The 23,440-nt window shown below is 38.3% G+C and overlaps 1 protein-coding gene across 5 annotated transcripts in view; it reads left to right on the forward strand.

Moving 5' to 3' along the window:
• Gria3 (glutamate ionotropic receptor AMPA type subunit 3) overlaps positions 1-23,440 on the forward strand; it is a 267,089-nt gene that overhangs the window by 196,590 nt on the left and 47,059 nt on the right. For all 5 annotated transcript variants that reach the window (XM_029533969.1, XM_029533970.1, XM_021188554.2 and 2 more), the window contains 2 exons: positions 5,255-5,631; positions 16,217-16,415. In XM_029533969.1, the coding sequence (XP_029389829.1) occupies positions 5,255-5,631; positions 16,217-16,415 (576 nt within the window). The remainder of the gene's footprint in view (positions 1-5,254; positions 5,632-16,216; positions 16,416-23,440) is intronic.

The raw sequence follows: 23,440 nt of genomic DNA on the forward strand, positions 1-23,440 counted from the left end.
AGAGAGAGAGAGAGAGAGAGAGAGAGAGAGAGAGAGAGAGAGAGAGGAGACTTGATCATTAAGTTAGAAGCTCATCTGCTCCATAGTTCTAGCCATAATCCTTATAATCCTTCATGCTTGGCTCCAGTTACAACTGTCTTGCATTAAGAACAAATATCAAGGGAGGAATTTCGGAGGGTGGGTGGATTTGATGCAAACATGTTATATGCATATATGAATATTAATTTATTTGGGTGGTTGCTTTTTGTACACTTTCATCACTCTTAAATCTTTAATTTTAACCCGGTTTTCTGTATGCCATGGCAGTGCCAGGAAAACTAAGGATTCTTGGACACTTATTAGTTGTCTGCTTCTCCATGTTCTCATTGATAATCAAGCTGATTATTTCACAGGCATTGTGGCGGGCAGGTCATACATAAGCTCTGAAATAACCTACAATCACAGACAAATTATATTTTTATTAAATTTATTATTTATTCACTTTACAACCCAGTGTCATCCCTTCCTCTGCTCCCAGTACGCCCTCACGTAAGTCTTCTCCCCATTCCCCTTAGTAGGGGAAGCTCCCCTCTGGTTGTCAAATCCCCCCAGGCCACATATCAAGTTACTGCGAAACTAGGCACATCCTCTCCCACTGAGGACAGACAAGGCTATCCATGTCAGGGTGCAGGATCCACATGTAGGCAGTCAGTCAACAGGCTCATGGGCAGCCCCTGCCCCAGTTCTTTGGGGAACCCACATGAAGACGAAGCTGCTCATCTGCTTCTGCTACATATGAGCAGGAGGCCTAGGTCCAGCCCATGTATGTACTTCAGTTGGTGATTCAGTCTCTGGGAGCTCCCAAGGGTTCAGGCTAATTGATTCTATTGTTTTTCCTGTGCTCTTTGGGACCTGTCCTCTTTGGGACCCTTAATCTTTCTCCCAACTCTTCCATAAGACTCCCCCAGCTCCATCTACTATTGGGGTGTCTCTGCATCTCTTTCCATTGACTGTTGGGTGGAGCATCTCAGAGGACAGTTATGCTAGGCTCTTCTCTGAAAGCATAACAGAGTGTCATTAATAGTGTTAGCAACTGGTTCTTGCCCACAGGATGGATCTCAATTTGGGGCAGTCATTGGTTGGTCATTCCCTCAGACTCTGCTCTGTCTTTGTCCCTGCACATCTTGTAGGCAGGACACAGTTTGGGTCGAAGACTTTGTGGGTGTGTTACTATCCTGATCCTTCCACTGGGAGTCCTGCCTGACTACAGGAAATGACCACTTCAGGATCCATATCCTCCACTGCTAGGAATCAGCTAGAGTCTCCCATTTAGACCCTCTGGAAATTCTCCCCATCCCAGGTCTCTGGCAAGTCCTAGAGTTTGCCCCTGTCCCCCCCCCCCCGGTCGAACTCCCTTCTCTCTCCCCTCCCCATCCCCTCTTTCACCCACTTTCCTCCTTTGATCAGCCTCCAATGTCTATTTTGTTTCCCCTTCCTCATACGTAGGAAGGGATAGCAGCAGGAGAGGGCAAGGGCTTCTCCTAGGCTGCCTCTGAGCTGATGCTCCACTTCTGTGACTTGGCTCTCACGAAGGATAAAAGAGAGAAAATGCAAGCTCCCGTCTCCCACACATCTTACTGTCCTGAGGGTTCGATCAGCAGCTTTCTTAGCTTCTATTGGTTGAGCCTTCTTCTAGTTACTTGCAACTCTACTTTTGTCCTTTTCAATCTGCAGATCTTTATTAAGGGCCCTTAAGGGTGCATGGTAAATTCTTGTTTTGGAGCCAGGCCACATTGAGCTCAGATTTAACATCACCCTTCATCCTCCACTGGGGCAGTACATTAAAAAAAAAAGTATACTTTCTTTGAAAAAGCTCCTGAGATCCCAGCACTTGCAAGACTGAGGCAGAAGGATCACCACCAATTTGAAGCCAGCCTGAGTCATGCTGTAAATTCAAGGTTAACCTGGGCTGCATAGTAACATGCTGTCTCATAAGAGGAAAAATAGCAGGAAAAGACTTCCCAGAAAGAAAAAATTCAGAAAATTAGAAATGCTAGGCTAAGGGAAAGAGGCAAGAACCTGAGGGGAACAGATTAGCCCTGTTGTTTTTTGTGATTCAAAAGTACTTTAAACTCAGTACTTTAAACTCCTTTGGGAATCTGTTCTTTAGCTAAATGTTCCTTGGAACTAAACAATAAACCGTTATTCCTTCTCTGTCTAGCCACCTCTTGTTAGTGTTTAGTGGTGCTTACCTTGTGATGGGTGTGGCAGTTACAGAGTTTTCTTTGGTGGGCTTTTTTGGTAAGGGTATTTTTGTCTTGGTTTGGTTTTGCTTTGCTTTGTTTTTCTATTTCAGACATGTCTCTCTTTCTTTTTGAGATTATGATATAATTTTACCATTACCCCCTCCCTTTCCTTCCACCAAACCTTATCATATATCAAGTGGCCTATGGTTGTACATTTAATGGGGATCAAGTGTCTCAATCTTCCATTCTGTACCAACTTGAAAAGAGCTCAGTTCCCTTAAATTCAGTCCAAATAAAGCGATTTTTCTCACACCAAATACCCACTTACTTCTACCTTCAAAGACAGAAAAGAATTTTTCAGCAATTTCTCCTAGAAAGATTAAGATTTACATGATTAAAGGAAGAAGAAAATGTTAAATTAAGTAATTAACTTCAAATGAGATCAAATGGGGACTAATACTAGATGCATATTTGTGTCCTCTGAGCAGGAGGTAGAGACATGTTGGCACTGAGAAGAGGCACCTTTGTGTATGAAGTCTCTTGGCATGAAAACAGTCTAGCTGATTCAAGCTATCTTTGCCACCCCCCCCCCCCCGCTAGCTTTCTGGCCAAGTCCATTCTCATCAGGAGCCTTTGTTCCTATGACGAGGTGTAGACTTCAGGCAAAGGATAAAACAGGTAAAATTTGTCATAGGCTCTCATCTCATCTTCAGTGTGGAACTGAAGATTAAGGAGTTGACTGGATTATGAAGGGAGTTGAAGCCATAGATGATGATGTTGAATAAAGAAAAAATAAAGGGCAGGACCTTGAATGATCTGTCTTGTTCTACAAACCTTCAGTGATTACCTCCTAAAAAGTACTTCTAGAATTACAAAATATACCTTGGTGGAGAATGGAAGCTACGAAGAAAAAAGCAGGTAAAGAATAATATTCATAGAAGTAATAAAGAGAGTCTGACATCTTTAGTGTCAGAGAGCCAAAGAAAAGAGTATACTATGCAAAAGCCCAGTGATGTCACATGAGCAGTTGATGTCTGACAGGAGGTGTTTGAGTCTGGCAGCCAAGTTTACAGTTCAAAATTTTTTTTCAACAAATCAGAGGGACTACAGAATTAGATCTTGAAGTGGAAGTTCTGCTTTCATTCAGAAATAATGAAGTTTGAGTTTCAAGAACATCGATGGTGATGTGTAGAGGTGCAATATGGGTAGGATGATGGAAGGATGAAAAAGTGAAAGGAGTGGTCTTTAGTAAACAGAACTGCCTATGATTTTAACTGAATATGTGTTGTATGATTTTCCCTTGGAAGACATAAACAAATGGCTAATCACTTCCTGCACCAATGACAGGCCAAAGCAACAATTCCACCAACACTCATCTTGGCAAAGTTTATTGGGGTTATTCACAGTGGTATGGGTAAGCGGGTATTTACAGATGCATGAATAACTCATCTGCATTGCAGATCAAAGTATTATAGTATGTAGTACATATATACAAGTGTCAACTGAAAACAGGTTGCTAGATAAGCCAGTGGATCTGAATCTCATTACCAGAGATCTAATCTCAGCCTCTTTCCCTTATAAGCAGTCAGTATAAGTCATGGTTAATGCCTTGTCTGTTACAGCATACAGCATTTGAAGAAAGAATGGCCATTGTATCAACCTCAAGGTTGCTAGGAGAATGAAGTAAAACAATATGTAGAAAGTGCTTGACACACAGAGTAAGCAGTCAATAACTGTGAGGAACTCTTCATCATCTACATTTCCCCTTAAATAAGGAACACTTCATATGAAAATCACAGTAAAATTATGGAAATAGACTATGGATATTAAAATAAGAAAACAAAAGTTAGGTTAGATATGTCATTAGGAAGTACAAGTTGAGGTAAGAAAGAGATAGCAAATGGTTTGAGTTGCTCTATTCAATTCACCAAAGTATTTCTTTTTTCTTTCTTTCTTTCTTTTATTTATTTATTTATTTATTTATTTATTTATTTTGGTCAATATACTTTAGTTGAAACTTCATCCATTTTCCTCTACCTGTTCCCACAGGTAAAGATAATGAAGCATAACTATGTTTATCACATTAAAAAAAAACCTGACTGTTCTTGGTAACTTACTACAGATCTGATATACCATACTTATTTCCCTAGTAATATAATACAGTTTTCTACAGGTACATTTTAAAGACTGTTCCCACACTAAAACCTACTAGTATTGAATTGGAACAATTGTAGAAAAAAAATAAGTGCAAAAATTCCTAATGCCACATTTCTCTAAAACGAATATAAAAACGTGACATGCCTTTACATGAGTTAATTATTCAGTGTACTGCTAACATTTATTTATCAGTCTGACATGTGTTGATGTTGTGCTTATATTTAACACTAGAAAAGATAGCTTACTTGATAAATTAATATATATTCTAATAGTTGTTTTATCCTTGTATCTATCTCTCTTGCAGAAATATTGCATTTTTTTCATATACTATGTTCAACAATTGGCAACTAATTAAGGCATATACATTTTTAGAATGAACTACAATAATATATACAAAACCAAATACTGGGTCTCTGTCTTCAAATATTGCATATTTTAACAGACAAGGCAGCAGACTAGACTTGCATTGAATATTACAAGGGAAAGGCAGGTCAATGTGCACAGTATACAAAAATTCCAGTAAAATAAGGGAGAGGGATATAAGACTATGAATATTAAAATAAGAAAACAAAAGTTAGATTAGGTATGTCATAAGGAAGTACAAGTTGAGATATGACTTAGCAAAAGAAAATCAGGGGAAAATAGAATCAGTTCCCCTAAGACAAGATGCTTCAGAGGACAAAAGACCAGGGCTTTTCCTTATTTGACCAACAATTTAGAACCCACTGAATGACCTTGCTTCTCTAATCATAACTGACAAATCAGCTGGTTACAGTGATCGAATATACTATATTTCCACCAAAGACATTTATTAAGTGAAAATGATAAAGGAAATGCTGTCTATAAAAGTGCTCTGTGTCTTTGTTTTTCAGAGAGCTGATATAGCTGTTGCTCCACTCACTATAACATTGGTCCGTGAAGAAGTCATAGATTTTTCAAAGCCATTTATGAGCCTGGGGATCTCCATCATGATAAAGAAGCCTCAGAAATCAAAGCCAGGCGTATTTTCATTCCTGGATCCCTTAGCTTATGAAATCTGGATGTGCATTGTCTTCGCTTACATTGGAGTCAGTGTAGTTCTCTTCCTAGTCAGCAGATTTAGCCCTTATGAGTGGCACTTGGAAGACAACAATGAAGAACCTCGTGACCCACAAAGCCCTCCTGATCCTCCCAATGAATTTGGAATATTTAACAGTCTTTGGTTTTCCTTGGGTGCTTTTATGCAGCAAGGATGTGATATTTCTCCAAGGTTTGTTTGTGTGTAATAGAGAATACCTGCTTGTATTTTGTGGTCTTACTGCCCTCATGTCCATCTGGTATTCACCTGCATCAACTTCAGAGTTCTTTCATTTAACATTCCATCCAATGACAAATTGTCATCACGGCATTTTGTGTACTTATGTCTACGAGGTGAGTGTGTCACTGGCGATGCTTGAATGCCTAAGGTTTGCTACAATGCTCATAGATACCCAGATTCTGGATACAGTTAACTGCTGCATAATATTCCTATGAAAGTTTCCTCATTAATTGAACTGAAATATCTTCGCATTTGCCAAGGGGCTAAATCTGGGCAAAATGTGAAAGAAGATGGAGCATTTCTTTAAACCCTCCCACCTTCCCCTATTAGTATTGCCCTTCTCATGGTGCTCTCAGCCTGCCTAGGACTATGCAAGTGTCTACTCAAGTTTCTTAGCTAAAAGTAGAAAACTTCTCAGAACATCAGTACAAACCTTAATGGTGTTGTCATATTTGAAAATAATCTGGCCATTTGTTATGAAGTTAGGCAGAGAGTAAAAATTTGACAAAAGAATTTTACTGTCATTTATACCCCCGAAGTAAAATGTATGACTGTCCATAGTATCTTTAGTTGTAATAGTATAGAAACAAAGCAATTGTTCAGTTGGTAAATGGATAGAGAACTTGTGGCATATCCATTCAGTGGAATACTATTTACTTAAGAGAACAGATTACTCATGCATCCTAACAGTACAGATGAACCTTGAAAACATAATGTCAAAGTGAAATCATTCAAACACAAAATGCCAAACCCCACTCCACTCTATTTGCTGAATATACCATTATCAAGCATCCCATGTGTCCCCAGTAGACAAATCTATAGAGATTTAAAAGGACAATTACTTATGGACATGGTTTGAAAGGAGAGGAATGAAAACACAGATAACAATGGTGGGATTAAAGTCTGGCAAGTTTGCCTTATTTAAGTTCTGTATATCTTGTTCATTACAGAACTTTTTCTGCTCACATTTTAAAAAAGAAATACAGCATATGGGGCCTATGCCTTACTTGTCTCATCCTTGCCCTAAACCTGCTGGAATTAATTAATTACAAATCCTGATATCCTGATAAAGGGTGATATAAAACCATTTCAAGAATGGATTGTGATGATGGTTACAGAACTCTAAACTTACTATGCAAGTATGAGAACCTGAGTTCAGGTAGCCAAAACTACATAAAAAGCCAGGCATGACTGTATCTGCCTGTAATGCCAGCATTGTGGGGTAGAGACAAGCAAATCATGAGAGCTCACTGGCCAGTCAGCATAGACTATGCTTCCAGTTCGGTGAGAGACTCCATCTCAAGTCAATAACATGCAGAGAGATAAAGGAAGACACCGATGTTGTGCTTAGCCTTTGCTTATTCACTCCCATACATGTGCCAGATATATACACCATACACACACAAACCACCACACCACCCACAAAACAAACATACGCACACTAAAAATATTTTTTAAAACACTGTAGCTGTGGTCAAATTAAGCATTAATCCAAATGCTGACTAGGGTCAATACTATAAATATATAGGGATTTTCAGTTCGAAATTAAATGACTTGGGCTGAGAAGATAGACCAACCAATATAGTGGTTCCTTTGCAAGCACGGGGACTTGATCCAATTCCTAGAATGCATATCAAAGCTAAGCATGGTGGTGCTTGCTTCTAAAACCAGTGCTAGGCAGGTAGACATAGGTGACCCATGGCGCTCGTTGGGCAGTCAGTCAAGACTAATTTGTAAACTGTAGGTGAATAATAGACTCTGTCTCAAAGGAGAGGGTGGGCAGTGCCCCTGAGGATGATACCCAAGGTCTTCCTGTCTTCTCTACATATATTACTACAAATATAAGGATTCAGAAAGATAATACCAGCGTATCTTTGTGAGATTAACCATTGAGTGCACAAAACATTCACAATAAAGCTTTGCAGCGTACCTACAAAGCATAGCATACTTTGAAGCATAGCTATCTTCAGCAGCATTTTAGAATTGTGTGTATCAAGCCTCATGCATCCAAACTACTCCTCCCCCCCAACTTCTGTTAAAAAGAATTGCCACCCTCAGTCTGCTCTGTTGGGTTCTTCAAATTATTTCATGTCCTGTTCCTTTTGTGTTCAGGGTGTACCATTTTGTGATATCAGGGAGCTCATTTGATTTCTTACTTTCTTTGGGGGGAGGGGGTTGAGAAATAGTCACTTTGAGAATCTATGGCCTCTGAATGCAACTATACCTGGAAGATTTCTAGCATGGCTAGTAATCTGTCCTGAGGCAATGTTGAAGAGTCATTAAGGCCAGAGATTTTTTCTGGTTTCTGTAAGTCGACTTTCAAAACTACTTTTGTGATATTCCCTACTGTGATACATTCTTAAACAGGTCTCTTCAAAAGTCATTTGTTTTTACAAATATTTACTCACGTTACTTAATTAAATAAGAACTAAAGCTGATACTAAAAACAACAAGTTAGATCAGTTTTGTTTGGTTTTGTTCTGTTTTGCTTTGCTTTGCTTCAATTTCTGGTGGCAGAATTTAAGCTATGGCTTTTCTGTGATCGTGAAATATAGCAAATGCCTTTTCTTTCTAAGGTATAGATTTTATTATGCTGCTCAGGGTGTCATCATATAATTCAATGGCTTCCAAGTTTTTCACCATGACCCACAGTAAGAAATCATTTTTCCATCTTGATTCACTATATATAAATTTTAAAAACAAACTATACCAGACATTATTGTTACAGTATTCTGTGCAAACCAAGATAATTCTATCCTGTTTAATTGTTCTTAAATCTAGTCATGGTTCAGCTCACTAAGAGGTTAATAGCACACTTGTCTGGTGTAACAACTATTATTTTTATTGCACTTTTGAGTGAGAAATCTTTGCCTCCATGAGCTCTATATTTTCCAGCCTATAAGTGGTCATTCCTCTGATACTATCTTTTGTACCCTACAAAAGAAGTGGTATCTATAAATCTTTTATTAAAATGTTATGCTTCCTAGCATTTGTATGACATGTCTCTAAGAAAGAAACATGTTTCTCTTTGTCTTGAGAGTTCTATTGACTATCTATATGTGATCAACTGTGTATCAGTCCTGCCCACTGTAATATATTTCTCTATTGGCCAATTTAGAAAGTCCTGACAATAGTATAGTCGCACTGAGATGTGTAGCTGCCTTTACTGAAAGCGTCAGCATTCACTTATTACACTTTGCATAATGACCACACTCAGAGTACAAACTCTTCAGAAAGCCAAGAATGTAAGATAGACTATGCAATGTTACTTTCATCAAAATTGAAGTAATTCAATGCATTGTCCTTGAGATTAGATTTGAAAATACAATTGACTAGGATTACACCAGCAGGAACTATCAGAGACAATTCAGTCTAACTTGCCATTTCCTGGGGGAAAAGTATAACAGCCTTCCCTGGTCTCCCACTGTGGACACATGGACACGTTATCTACAGTCTCCCTTGGGCCATACTCTTTAACCAGTGCCACAGTGTAGGTATCATGCCTACTTCTAAGTTGAAGAAAGTGCCGCTGGTTAAATAATTAGCCCACTCACACTGGAAAGAATACCCAGATCTCAAATCTAGCTCCGATTGTAAACTCACATTCTTTCTACTATATGCTGCTCTTAGACTACAGTCATTCCTAGAGAGCTGACACAAGGGAACCCATCTTTCTGGAGATTTTTAAGAGTCAGCAGTTCAGTTGCTTCCATAACTACTTCACACTGCCAATCCGGAGGAGCATGGTTGGTTTCCTCACTCTCTTCATGCTTGGAAACAAGAACTGTTTTCCTATTTCTATCCCTAAAAAAATGCAGCACTTGTTGTTAATAAAAACGGGCAGCAGGCATTCATAATACTGCAGAGTATATGCTCACTCAGAGCATAAGGCTGCAAAATCAGCACTAAGGCATTATGAGAAAAACTGCTGGCATCATTCCATTGCCATCCAATGCAGTTATTGACAGTTAGCTAGAAGCTTCAAGATTCTGCATTGATATTAGGTTTGATATTTGAACTGCTCTAATTGTTCCAAGTGAATTACTTCGTTCTACATGAAGCTGTCGACTGAGTCAACGTTAGAGAAGGGAATCAATGTAATAAGCCCAGGCTATATTCACACATCAACTGATTTATCGAAGGTAAAGTCCAGAGAAGGAACAAAGGCATTCAGTTTAACTCTCTCCATCCTGAACGTGTGCTGGGGCCCACTGGGTGGGGGCATCCAGACGGAGAAAGCAGAGTGATTGAACAGGGGATGCTAAAGTTAGCTTCTCTGCATTGCAGTCTGCTCAGCAGTTGTGTAACCTGGGGCAACTTACTAAGCCTAGTTAAACCTCAGTCTCTCATCAATAAAATGCAAAGCACAGCTCCTGGCCTTTGAGCTTAATAATGTTAGCTATTGTTATTATGAACTTATATTCTTCAAATCATCCTAGTCTAGTGTATATACCAGTTAATACGGATTTTGGTCGGAGTTCCTACAAGGACTGAGGAAACCAGCTAAAATGCTGGTCCATAGCAAAAGTCCAAGAGTCTCCTGAGAGACAAGAAGCGACATTCCTTCTTGCTGCCACCTAGTGCTTTTAAGGATTATAGCTCTTGAAAGCTCTTTGAGTGCAATATTCCATAATATGTCTCTCACATTGACAAGAGGTTATAGCGTTTTACAATCTGAAATGTGTTTCTTTTGTGAAACTTCGATAGAGCCACTTGTGCCATCTAGAGTCCAAGTTCAGACAAATGCTCCCCCTGCTGACTTTCTGTGAAACTGCAGGGACAACTGAGGACTAGCCAAGTAGAAGACATAAGGGTCTGGAGAATTACCAAAGGGAAAACAAAAGGACCTCACCATTGGGCAAAGATTTCTCCAAATGTATTTTTTTATTAAGTTTTCAAGATAGCAAGTCCTTTGAAGAAGTAGGCAGGGGCTCTTTCACAGTTATACATGAGTTCTACACATATAGATCCTCCTTTAAAAGGACAGATATGTGTAGAAAAACAGAAGGTGTGAGGGGTTTGAGCTGCATTTTAAGTAATATCTTTCCTCTCATGATATAGACCACTCTCCCCATTCTACCGCCAATTCATTTCACTATAGTAGTGATGTGGTGATATATAATAACTTAAAGGCAGTATTTTTATGACAACTATTTCACAACTTCAGCTGAAAGCTGTGGTTTTCAGTCTTTAGGACCTGGTTACTTATTTCCATCAGAGAAGATTGTAAGAAACCAAGATTGATCCTATACATTTTTTAAAAGACTCTATCATAGTTCCAGCAATGAATGGAGGGTTGAAATGATGACTATGTCAGAAACAGAAAGGAGGAACAATAAAGAAGTTGGATGAAGACAGAGGCTTTGTCTTTCCCTTAGCTTCACCATCTCATAAAACTAAAATACTGCAGATTACAAAATTTACTAATAGGAAGAAGGTTATGGTCTATAACTCACTTTTATTGGCATTTCTGATGTCACAAAATACACTTCGCTATTAATGTAGGAACTCCAGTTTCTTATTATTACAGTTAAAAGGAACATTGTCTGCTGTTTGATATATGTATTTGGCAAAGTTTTTGATATGTGTGCTTTTTTTTTCTTTAGTTAACAATTTATTTTCATTAACTTCATAGCTCTTACCTTTTGTGAAAGGCATGACATGCACACTATTTTGTGTTTTTTTTTTTTAACGTAAGGGTGCAGCATTTTACAGCCATTTCATTATGCTAACCTTGAAATCTGTCTTGTGCAACAAAACTACTTGAAATGAATGTTAAGCATTTTGCAGCTACATTAATGGCAAGAAAGGTACTGGGAAATGATGGGTCTTTCTAATTCAACTCTAAAGTCTTGTCTCATTTTAATAGACCCTTTACAAAATGTGACGGGGTTGACCCATCAGTCACTTTTTATATAGTCTCCATGTAAAATGTGGCCTTAAGTGGCTGTAGTTTAACTAATGAGAAAAGGGGAAATACAAAAAAATGCTTGTGGAGCTTCTTCCCTGTGGGTTCCACTACATTTTTCTTCAGTAAAAAGATTAAAGCATGCATGCCAGGAAAATGGAAGAGGATGATAGAAATTCCACTCAGTCCTTTGTCAAATCTACTACTGTCTTGAGGAGACAATATCAAATGCAGTCTCCTGCATTCTCCCCTGATAGCAGCAAACTGTTTAGGTTTGTAAAGCTATTGTGTCCATTTTATAGGGATAGTCTTTCAAATTTGTCATGCCTATCTGTACCAACATTCCTTGCAACTTGATGGATTAGTTCCAAGTCCCCTGCAAGATACCAAACCCTACAGGTGCTCAAGTCCATTTTATAACGTGGCACAGCATTTTTTGCATATAGTGTTCCTGTGTACATTAAATAATCTCTAGATGGCTCATAATATCTAAAACAATGGAAATGCTATGAAAATAGTTGTTAGACTGCTGTCTGGGGAATTGTAAGGGGGGAAAGCCTGTATTTACTAAAGAAAACATTTTCCCAAATATTTTCACCGTGAAGAAGGTCAAATGTGTACATGTGGACTATGAGGATGAAGAGAGCTGACTGTATGCCATGAGATTAACCACATAATTGCCAAAGTCAATAACCAGGAGACAAGAGGCCACAAAAAATGACCATTTTGCACTTAGGTTTATTTTCAGTCATGTCAACAGCCAATCTCAGCTGAGTCATTCTGATCTACCACATGATGATCTGAGTCAGTATTAAGGTGGCCACAATAACTAGATTATGATATGCAGGCCTGATTTAAAATCAGACAGACATAGCCACAGTCCATTAGCCTCAATAAAATGGCACAATGTAATTTCCATAAATTACTGTGTTTTCCTCCACATTTCAAGCAGGCAATGCATAAACTGCCATTAGTATTCACAGCATAATATACCTCTTCCCATATCAAACTCCAATTCTGGAATTACGCCAAACTCAAGCTTCTGTCTGGTCTCAGCCAAACCACATTCCACATCAGGAGGACTTTTACAGGTACAGTGAAAATAAACAACAAATAACAACACAGAAACATGGTCGGTGTGACTGCAAAAAAAATCTATAATTTTCACACCATTCTGAATTTTCTTATCCAAAACCTAGCTATTTTCATGCTAAAAAAATATTTGTGTATTTTTCTTCTTAGATGTTTTTACCTATTTTTTCATTCATTTTTTTAGTTTCATTTAGTGTGTGTGTTCAATAGCATATATATGGATGTCAGAGTAACTTTGGGGAGTCAATTCAATCCGTCCACATGTGGGTCCCAGGGATGGAAGGCAGGTACCTCCCTCTACCTACCACATCATCAGTCCTGGAAATCTCTTTCCCAGTATGAAACCACAGATGATTTATTTTCTGCTTCTTCTTTCTGTGCCTATCTCTTTAGTTATAAAACTCCTTGGTTTGCTTATCTCTAGTACAGTCCTGGGCAACAGAGGTGGGAGGAGTAAAAAGTTGGTACCTGTCAAGCGATTAGAACAGCTTACTGCAAAGGAAGTGTTCAATTAGTGACAGTTTTAGTTTTATCATTTTTACTACCCTATTGCTATGGATGCCATCGTGAAGCATTAATATTCTGTGCAATAAAGTTATTTTCAGAGTCAGATAAGTCTCTGACGTGTTTAAAAATTTGAATATATCAAGCATGAAAATATATGAAATATCTAAAAAAAAATTTTTTTGGTTTTTTGAGACAGGGTTTCTCTGTATAGCTCTGGCTGTCCTGGAACTCACTTTGTAGACCAGGCTGGCCTCGAACTCAGAAATCTGCCTGTCTCTGCCTCCGGAGTGCTGGGATTAAAGGGGTGCGCCACCACACCCAGCATAACTAAATTCTTAAACCAAGAACATTGTATACTTTTAGCATTGGGAAGGGTGACGCATTCTTTTGTGACTCATACTGATGTGTTTATCTCTTCTGATTAAAAGAGAAATTTTCCGAGATGCAATTGTAATGATATAACTAATAGCTAGAAGATAACTGTTGTGAGGTAGATTTTCACATCAAAAAAAAGTGAAAGTGAATATATTTGACTGTGTTTTAGGTATCCGGAGACCAACAACAACTGCAGACTTAAAGATAATCAAGTATATTTTTAAATAATTAAACAATAAATAATACTTTATTTATCAAAATACTTAACAGAATTCTCAGGTTATACTCCCATAAACAACTGGATTTTCCACATGCTAAGAAAAAGGGGGTTATCTTGGGACACCGGAATTTGAATTTTACCACAGAATTATAGTACATGCAGAGACGACCTTGATTTGTCAGTTCTCAGCCCAGAACTGCCCTCTTCCCACAGAGTCTGGAGATGTGTCAGGCTCCTACACTTCTTCTGTACTTTCTAGCAGAGTGGGAGCTCTTTCTGTGAGATTTTTATGAGCATGGAAAAGCACAGCCTAACCAGGGTGGAGCTTTTCTCCACAGTAGAACTATACAGAGGATGAAGTGGCAATATTTTTATAAAACCTATGGAACAGATTTGAATTTCTATAGACCACACTAACCTCCAGCAATACTGCAAAGGAAGTGAATCCCAATCTTAATAACAAGTCATGGCTGAGCATCCATTGCCCTCTGACTTCCCACAGTCTCTCTCCATGAGTAGCACTTGTGATGGAGGGACATAACTTACAACTGTGATTATACCCGAAAACTTTTATAAAACGCTGGGGCTTAGGCTCAACTCCCATAATTCTGACCTAACTTGTCTAGGAGATATTCTAGGCAAGGATTTTTGTCTTGTTTTGCTGTCTTTTGTTTGTGGGTTTGGTTTTGTTGTTGTGTTGTGCTATGCTGTTGGATAAAGTTGAGAATTGCTGGTAAATAACAATGTTCATTTCTCAGTTTGGTACATTCATCACTTGCAACAGAATCACCTATGATGCTTATGAATCATGTACTCTTGGGCATGCAGAAATCCGGAATATAGATTTTACCAAGACACCCCCCCCCCAATGCCAATGAACAGTAATAGTGACTTTTTTTTTTTTTTGCTTTACAATTTATCCATCTGTGGCTATATTCCCTAATAATTGGATTAAAAAGTTGAGGAAAAAATAATTCTTGTTATTAAAACATACCACTCTCCTACTAATTGAATACTGTTAGACCAGTTTGTGACAATTTGATCAAGATTTCTAAAGACCACATAGAAGGAAGTTTCAACAGTAAGAAATCTATGGCAAAAATCCAGAGGTGGTTCATGTCTTTAATCCCATTGCTCAGGAGTCAGAGGCAGGCAGATCTCTGAGTCTGAGGCTAGCCTGATCTATAGAGTGAGTTCCAGGATAGCCAGGGCTATTAACACGAAAATCCCTGTCTTGAAATAAGAAAAGAAAAGGAAATCTATGGTAGGACAGAATGGACATCTTTGTCTTAAGATTTAGGAAGGAAAGAAGAGAATCAACAGTGTTTTAATACCTCCCCAAAACTGTATGATGTTCCTTACTTCACTTAAGCCTGTCCCGAGTGACTAAGAGTCTAGTGTGATCAGAAAATATCTGACCTCTTGATCCTCACTAACCATTTATGTGAAGATGAGAAGAAACCTTTCCATTTGTAACTACGCCTTATGGTGACCAACTATACAAAACAGCCATGTCTGCATTAGTTTATGGACCTCAAGCTAACAGTGCTAATTTGCCACCATGTTCCCATTTCCCTCTAAATATAAAAAGATTTTGGATCCTGTATTTTGCATGACATGACTTTATGTCACTTGTTCCCTAAATTGACTACACAGATAATCATCTGAGCAGAATTAAAAAGTCCAGATATTTAGGTTTCTCCACCTGAGTTTTGATTTAATTGATCTTGGATAGACAGTGTTTAATTTTCTGTATGTGTACCCAGAAAAGGTCATAGAAAGCAAATGTACCATGTGAAATTATAAATGAGAAATGGTAAAAGAATGATTTTTTATGTGATTAAAAAAGTTTGATTCTAAATTTGTGCTAGTTTTGAATCACTGAGAGAAAATACCAACTTCAAAGAGGATAGGTTTCCTTTGGCTCATGATCTCAGGATTTTTAGCCCATAAGTACTTGGCCCCTTGCTTTGAGCATCTGCTGAGGCAATACATTATGACAGGAGCATGCAGCTGGTGAGACCTGTTCACGTCCTGGTAGCCAAGAATCAAGAGAGAGGGGAAGAACTAGGTCCCATTATTCCTGTGACCTAACTTTCTCAAGCTAAGGCCCACCTCTTAAAAGATCCCATAGCACAACAGACAGACTAGCAGCCCAGCTTCTAGCATATGACTGTGTGGAGAGACCATTGAGATCTAAACTAGAGAAAACCTGTTGAGGCCTAAAGAGTCTTCACATGTGTCATCATCATGTGACATCATGACATCGCGTTGTTAACACATGACTTCTGGCTGATGTTTTGTTTCCATTGTATCATCAACTTCCCTCTTTCATCATCTATAATAAAAGAATGCTTTTCTATAAAGAAAGACTTTCCCCGATTATGGTGACTGAGATCTGGGCCCTCTGAGTCTGGACTTCTTTTGTTTTTTAGATCACTTTCTGGGCGCATTGTTGGAGGGGTTTGGTGGTTCTTCACCCTGATCATAATTTCTTCCTACACTGCAAACCTTGCTGCTTTCCTGACTGTGGAGAGGATGGTGTCCCCCATAGAGAGCGCTGAAGACTTAGCCAAGCAGACTGAAATTGCATATGGGACCCTGGACTCTGGATCAACGAAAGAATTTTTCAGAGTAAGTACTTTGTTGTTAATTCAGTCTGCTGGTTTTTATTTCCATTTCACAAAGACAAATTTGCAGCACTTTTAAGTGAGACTTGTAGGAAACTTTATCAAAGAACAATGTCTTAAATACTGTTCTGCTTAGTTGTAATCGGATCCATTGTCCATTAGACTCACAGGAGACATAACAGGTGAGATGTTAAGAGCACTGAATTTGAACTCCTAGATTTTAATCTCAACCCTGCTATAAAATGAGTATTTGTTCTTGGGCAAGTCACTTAACTGTCCTCTTACCTGAATAATTAGGGGATTGATCTAAATAATACCTCTTCTTTCTAGCTTTTACAAAAACAATGATTTTTTTTTGTCTCAGTGGTTCATACAAGTTAGATAATTAACTGTAAGACTCTGAAAGGTGATGGACTAGAAGAAATTATATATTCTATTTTAGACTTGGTTTTCGACTGAAATGTATTATAGTTATTTCAAGTATATACATGATGACAATGTTGTTTGCAAGATACTTTATAATTGTTTTCATTTCTTGAATAGATTTGCTCAAGTGCACCCTAAAGGCCAATTCATATTAAGAAAAGAGCAAGTTATTCACTACCAAAACTTAGTAAAGCTAAGCTACATAAAGTGCACTGCCATTGTTAAAAACTCAAATTTGTAGTTGCACCGGCAAGAAAAAAAAAAGGCAACTTGATTTAAATTACAAAATGAGTACATTTTATATTCTGCCACTGCCCTCTACTAAAGACACTATAAATGGTTGACACAATGGAGCAAAAGTCACATTAGTGTACATAGGAAAATTTTTGTCACTCTCTCCAACCAATAAACATGTTCCTGGATGGCAGGTGTAATTACTGACTTTATCTCAAAGGTCCAGAGTAAACAGATGTCTCTAAGATGACCTGTTTTAATAAATCAGTAAGCAATCTATTTCTATGAGCTTTGTCATGAGATTTTTATGGAAGACTAGGAGGAGTGTATTTCTTGACTTTATAGCAATTAACTAAAACCTGTTTTTACTCCCTGAAGGATGGGAGGTTAGTTCTGGGACCTTTTCAAGAATTCTCTATGCCCCAGGATAGCCATACCTCAGTTTTACCACCTGTTTACAGAGCAGATCATTATGTTCAACTAAGGTTAAAAACATCAAAATCATGTTAAGTTGGTGTCTCCTCCTTCTATGGCAGTCCCAGAAGCTTACTTAGGAGCAGTACTTTGTCCCCTGAAATCACTCACATGTGTCAGAGCTAGAAGCCAGGGATTTCCATCTGTCATGTACTGAACACCTAATCAGCTCCTTGGAAATCTGATTTGGTACCAACCTTCAACAGAGCTTATGTTCACCATCCCAATAGATATCTAGTCACAATATGAATTAATTGACCACTTAGGACACACACACACAAAAAAAAAACAGACCCTCTGATAAGAGATACTTGTTTTACAAGAAAGCATTTTTCCTTCAACAATGATACAAGATTAGGGAGGTGTGTGTTAAATGGTAATCAATATATGACATCAATTCCCATTAAGCTTTCAAAGTCCATCCAGCCATACTGTGGGCAAAGGGGGTATTTCTAAAAAGATTTGTTAGCAGGCAGGCTTGAAAACATGGTCATATAATCACTGTGCCTGACTTCATCCCCCATGTACTTAGTGCCTATATCTACTGATCTGAAGAATGATGGTTTCATTAAAGAGCATCATATTGCAGCTGATTTAAATCAACATTCAGTGCTGAACAAAGTTACTACCCCATTCTAGTTGGTTGGTGAATTCTAATGTTCACACATTCCCAGGGACCTTTGCAGCCAATGAGTATTTCCTATGGAAATGGAGCTGTTTTGAAAAATCTGATTAGAAGCAGGCAGATTTAAGGAAGTGCAAATCATTCCTGATCCCCTAAATGACACTTTTTCCCCAAGTAGTCACCAGTGACAGCATTAAGACTGCATGGTAGTCCAGAAAAGCACATAAAGGTTGCAGATCTATGAGTGAAAGCAAACAGTGCTACTGACCTCTAAGCCACTTTGTTTTCTCTACCCCAGCCCTCAGTGAACTCAATGCAGCAGAACAAAAACAACCTGAAAGAAGGACTTGATGGCCATAGTCATATCCTGTCATCTTCAGCCCCTAGTTACTTCAAAGTATCAAGGAAATTTTAATAAGAGCCCCAAACAGTTTTTTAAGACAATGGAGCACTCTGACAGGATGCCTTCTGGATTTTAGACAATGAAACAAGACCACATGAAACATTAACAAACACAATATGAGCTCGTTTCCCCCCTTTTACTCAATATGAAAACCACAGAGATCACCTAGTAATAACATAAAACAGCCTAGGGCCACCCCCTAGATCTTCCAGTATGAGAAAGAAATGAATTAAATTAAATTCTTCTCTAATCGCCCTGTAGACAATTTTTAACTCATCCTAGGCAAGGCTGTCACTAAAATGATGATAGTGTCAAGTGATCCCTTTGTTTGTTCCATTTTCTAAGCTTTCCCTAGCTGTCATTTTACATTCACAGAAAGTCCATGAAACAGTGGGACCTGTCCCACCAGGAAAGGCAGGAAGGAACTGAGTAAAGTGCATGCAGGTGGAGGAGACAGCTGGAATATTCCCATCAGCACTCTGAACTTGAAAACTGATTTCCTTAGACAGCAGCTCCCAACCAAAGGTGGAGGCACACGTGCTAAAAACCAAGCTGACAGCTTCATTGTCACAGGCCAGAGAAATGCCACTGTGATGTGAAAAGCTGCACCAAAATAATCATTCTCCACTCCTTTTTGGAAATTTAATCTGATACAGATTTATGTTAAGAAGTAGTACTGTACAGAAGAGGCAGTTCTAAAATCTCTGCCTTCAGACCTCCTCAAAATAGCTTTTCCAATATTTGGTAAGATTGCCATTAATACAAATTCAGGGCTAAAAGGAGGGATTTTTTAAATGAAAGGTTTAAAGTAAATATAGGAGCTGAGAAGATGGCTCGGTCAGTAAACTGCTTGCTATGCAAACATGAGGACCTGAGTTCAATTTCCAGAACCCACATAAAAAGCCAGATGTGGTAGTATGCCCCTGTAAGTCCAATACTGGGTAGGTAGAAACAGCCAGAAGGAACCAGAAGCTCCCTATCCAGCCAGAGTAGTCAATCAGTGATCTGCAGGTTCAATGAATGACTGTCTCAAAAAGTTAGGTGGGGAGCAATTGAAGAAGTCACTCAGCACACCCTCACACACGTGCGCACACACACACACACACACATAAATATAAAAGGAGAGGACTACAATGAATGGGTCCTTTCCATTGTGCCCTAGGATAAACAAAATAACTGACCATTATTATTAGGAAATCATTGAGGGAACTTCTTTGTTTTGAGTAGAACACATTGTAAGCCAAAAAAACCAATTACTTGTGAAAAAGGGTTTTGTCTTAAAACAACACATATTGACTGTTTTGTTGTTTAAAACATTTTTGACGCAGTAAATGAAAAATAGAGGTCTTTCCAACATGGGGCAGGAAGTATTTTGCTAATAATGCTTAAGTCAGATTCCACATTGAGAAACACACTAACACACACACACTTCACTTGAACCCACATTTCTTCAGTATCTGCTGGTTATCTACACCATGACTTTTTAAGTGCATGAATAAAAGAGAAAATTCCTTCTATGAGTACACCTGTACCAAGTATGTTGACATTTTGAGACGACTGGGAAAATGTACCACTAATCTCCTTACTCATTTTACATTTCCTAATGTTAAGTAGCACATCAAAATATGAAAATCTTTTTGTTCAAATTCTTGTCACTTAATATTACGATGCAGTTGAAGTTGTGACACACAATGTATCTGGCTGGATTCTACCAGAAGTCTTTAGTTTAAAAAACACAAGTTGGAATTGGTAGTATATACCTGACATGCCAGCACCCAGGAAGCTGGGGCAAGAGGATTACTGGCTTAAGACCCAAGCTCCATGCTAAGCACAGAGAAACCATACATCTCTACAGACAAAATTGAAATCCATCTTTTTGTCAGTTCACCTGAAAATATCCAGACAAGCTTCTCTACCATTGTTGAAGGTTATTTGGGGGAATAAACTGACTTACATATAGATAGCTGACATAATTATCTGAGTAGATGACGATCCCCCTCCTCCCACCAGGGAAGCTTATTGCTACTTATTTTTCTAGCTATCCAGCACAAAGCAATATGTGCAATATGCTTATAGTAACTAGAAGCAGGGATGCTAGTTCTCGATAGAAAGCCTTTTATCCTCAACTTTATCTGTCAACTTTCAAGACACAGTTGTATCTTACCATGTTGCATCCATGCAACAGTCCTACAATGGAATCATAACAGGAGTTATTTTATCTATAATATAGAAGAGAAACTGAGGCACGATGGCATTGTGACTTGCTGACTTCACCCAGCTAATGAACAACAGTTGGAACTTGCACCCTAATACTGCAAGTACTCATTAAGCTCTGACTGATTTTCAGGAACCAGCCTCTACTGAACACCTGCTTAGCATCTGCATTATCTCCTTGTTGGGTTTTTTTTTTTCACTGCCTTCAGTAGAGCTATCTTAGCCTGGTGCATGCCTACAATCCTACATCCTACAATCCTAGCACTTGGGGAACTGGGGTATAAAGTCACAAGCTTGAGGTCAGACTAGGTTATATACAGGATCCTGTGTCAAAAACAAAACTGTAAAAGGAAAGGCTATACTTAAGGAAGATTGTTTTTACATGCTCTGACCACTTCAAATGGATCCAAATTTGGGGGGGGGGCAAAGAAAGGGAAGGCATTTATAAAACTTGAAGGAATGCTGTAAGCACAATAAATTCCTACCATTGCATGATTTGTTTTACTCTCTAACACGCTAAGACAAACAAAACAAAACTGTTTTCAGTTCTATACCAACCAATCACTTCTCTGTTTCCTTAAAAGGAGGTTATTGCTCCTTAGCCTTCAAATTTGCCAATGGTACTAGTCCCTGCTCTCCTTTCATCGTGAGGTAGGTGAGAGAATAATATCAAAAAAAAAAGGCTTTAAAAGTATGAAGGGTTCTATAAATCCAAGGACACAGTAAGAAAAGTCCCCCAAACAGGGCAAGTCAAATAAAGTCACTCCAGAAAAGTCCCTGTGCAGATCTGAGGGGTGGTTCTCAAATGCTATAAGGAACCTTCCATGCTTTCTCAGTAGAAAAGATGTAGTTTTTTTGCTTTCTAGTCTTGTGAGGTTGGGGGATGTTCATTTGTATCTCTCCCCAATCCTCCTAATTATAAATTAGTACTGAATTCATCTGCTAGGCAGTCCACCATTAGCCATTCCTTTGTGGCCCACGGATTCAACAACTTCAACATGCACAATTTAGAGCTGCCCTTGAAGACCACCTAGAAACTTCAGGTGCTTTCAAGGTGGCATGCAGGCCATCTGCCCAAAGTACCCAACCATATGGATGTTATTAGCCTATCTCTGCTCACCCTCCCAGGTAACCTACTTGCTTATGAGAGCATTTCACAGTCCAGAAAGCCTAAGGGGGTTCGATCTCGGTTCTCCTTGAGGCTGCCAACTCTCCCTGACAACATCAGGGTAATTAACATCACACAGGACTCCCAGATCTTTGTGAGAACTCTGAAAGGCTCTTCCAGAATCCCTCTCAGGAGCTCACTTTCTGTTTCTCATCTGACAAAGTCAAATCGTCTGATAGCCTTCCAGTTAAAGGAAAGAGGACCCATCTGTTCAATTAGGCTTTCCTTAGGTTCACCTGGCAAACGGACACAGATTAATTATTTATAATTATTCCTTGTCACTGTGTGGGACCCTGAAGACTTGATTGTAAGGATCATTATTTCAGTATACTCAGTCTATAAGGACAATGAATTTGAATGCTTAGTTGCATTTCACTTTTGAAAGAGAAAAGACAAGTCCTAAACAAAACTTGTGATTGGGTTTTATTTGTTTTTCCTCAAAGCAAGCTACTATGTGAAGTTCTCTGGTGTTATTCATTCCACTCATTCCTATCTTCTATGTTTTTTTCCCAGAGTAAATAAATACTAAGTATCTACCATAACAATGGAGGCACCAGGGAACATATATAAAATAATTTTAAGGACTGCTAAGGGCTCTAAGGTACAATGGAGAACTACTTGTGGTTAGATATAACTGTTTTAAGTGACAACTTGAGGGTGGAGGGAATTAATATTTAATTTAAGAAGAGAACGGTCATGTGAAAGTTTGACAGATGGGGATTTTAAACAGAAAAAACAAAAAACAAAAAAACAAAAAACAAAAACAAAAGCAAAACCCAGGAGCAATTCCCCAGGATGCTTTAGGGGACAGGAAGAAAATAAATTTTAGTAGTGAATTTACAGAATCTGCTGATGGATTATATGATAATTAATGATAATTGTGGATGAAAAGAGATGTAAGTAATCAAAGATAGTTACTTACTTATACTTCTTTCCAATGGTCACTAATGACATTTTAAATGCTATATTTTTAAATGACTCCAACAACTTATTAAGTTGTAGTAATAAAGGGCAAAAGGCATAGTAGAATTGAAGTTACATACTTAAGAGAAAACTCTCTCTGCTGCAACCTTTGTTTTCATATTACAAGTAATTTAGCATGTTAATTGATCTATAATATTATCTGTACTTACTCAAGGGATATGGAGTTATACTCATATACATATTTGTAATGTATAACAATTGAATCAGAGCAAATACATTTTCCATTGCCCTCAAATATCACTTCTGTGTGTCAGAAAACTTTAAATTCTTCTTATCTGGTTATTTTGAAATATATAAATAAAACATCAAAAATACTTCCCTTACCCCCACGTACACTGTATTTTAATACCTATCACCCATCCTCTTGTATAGAACTGCTTATGTATATGTATATCAAAGAGGGAGTTTAGAAGTGACTTCAAAAAGTTATCTGTAAAAGATATTACTGCATTGAAACAATTATAGTAGGAATCAATATATAGATTTCCAAGAGAAAAGTGA

This window comes from Mus pahari, chromosome X (genome assembly GCF_900095145.1).
Source record: "Mus pahari chromosome X, PAHARI_EIJ_v1.1, whole genome shotgun sequence".
NCBI classification, from domain to species: Eukaryota; Metazoa; Chordata; class Mammalia; order Rodentia; family Muridae; genus Mus; species Mus pahari.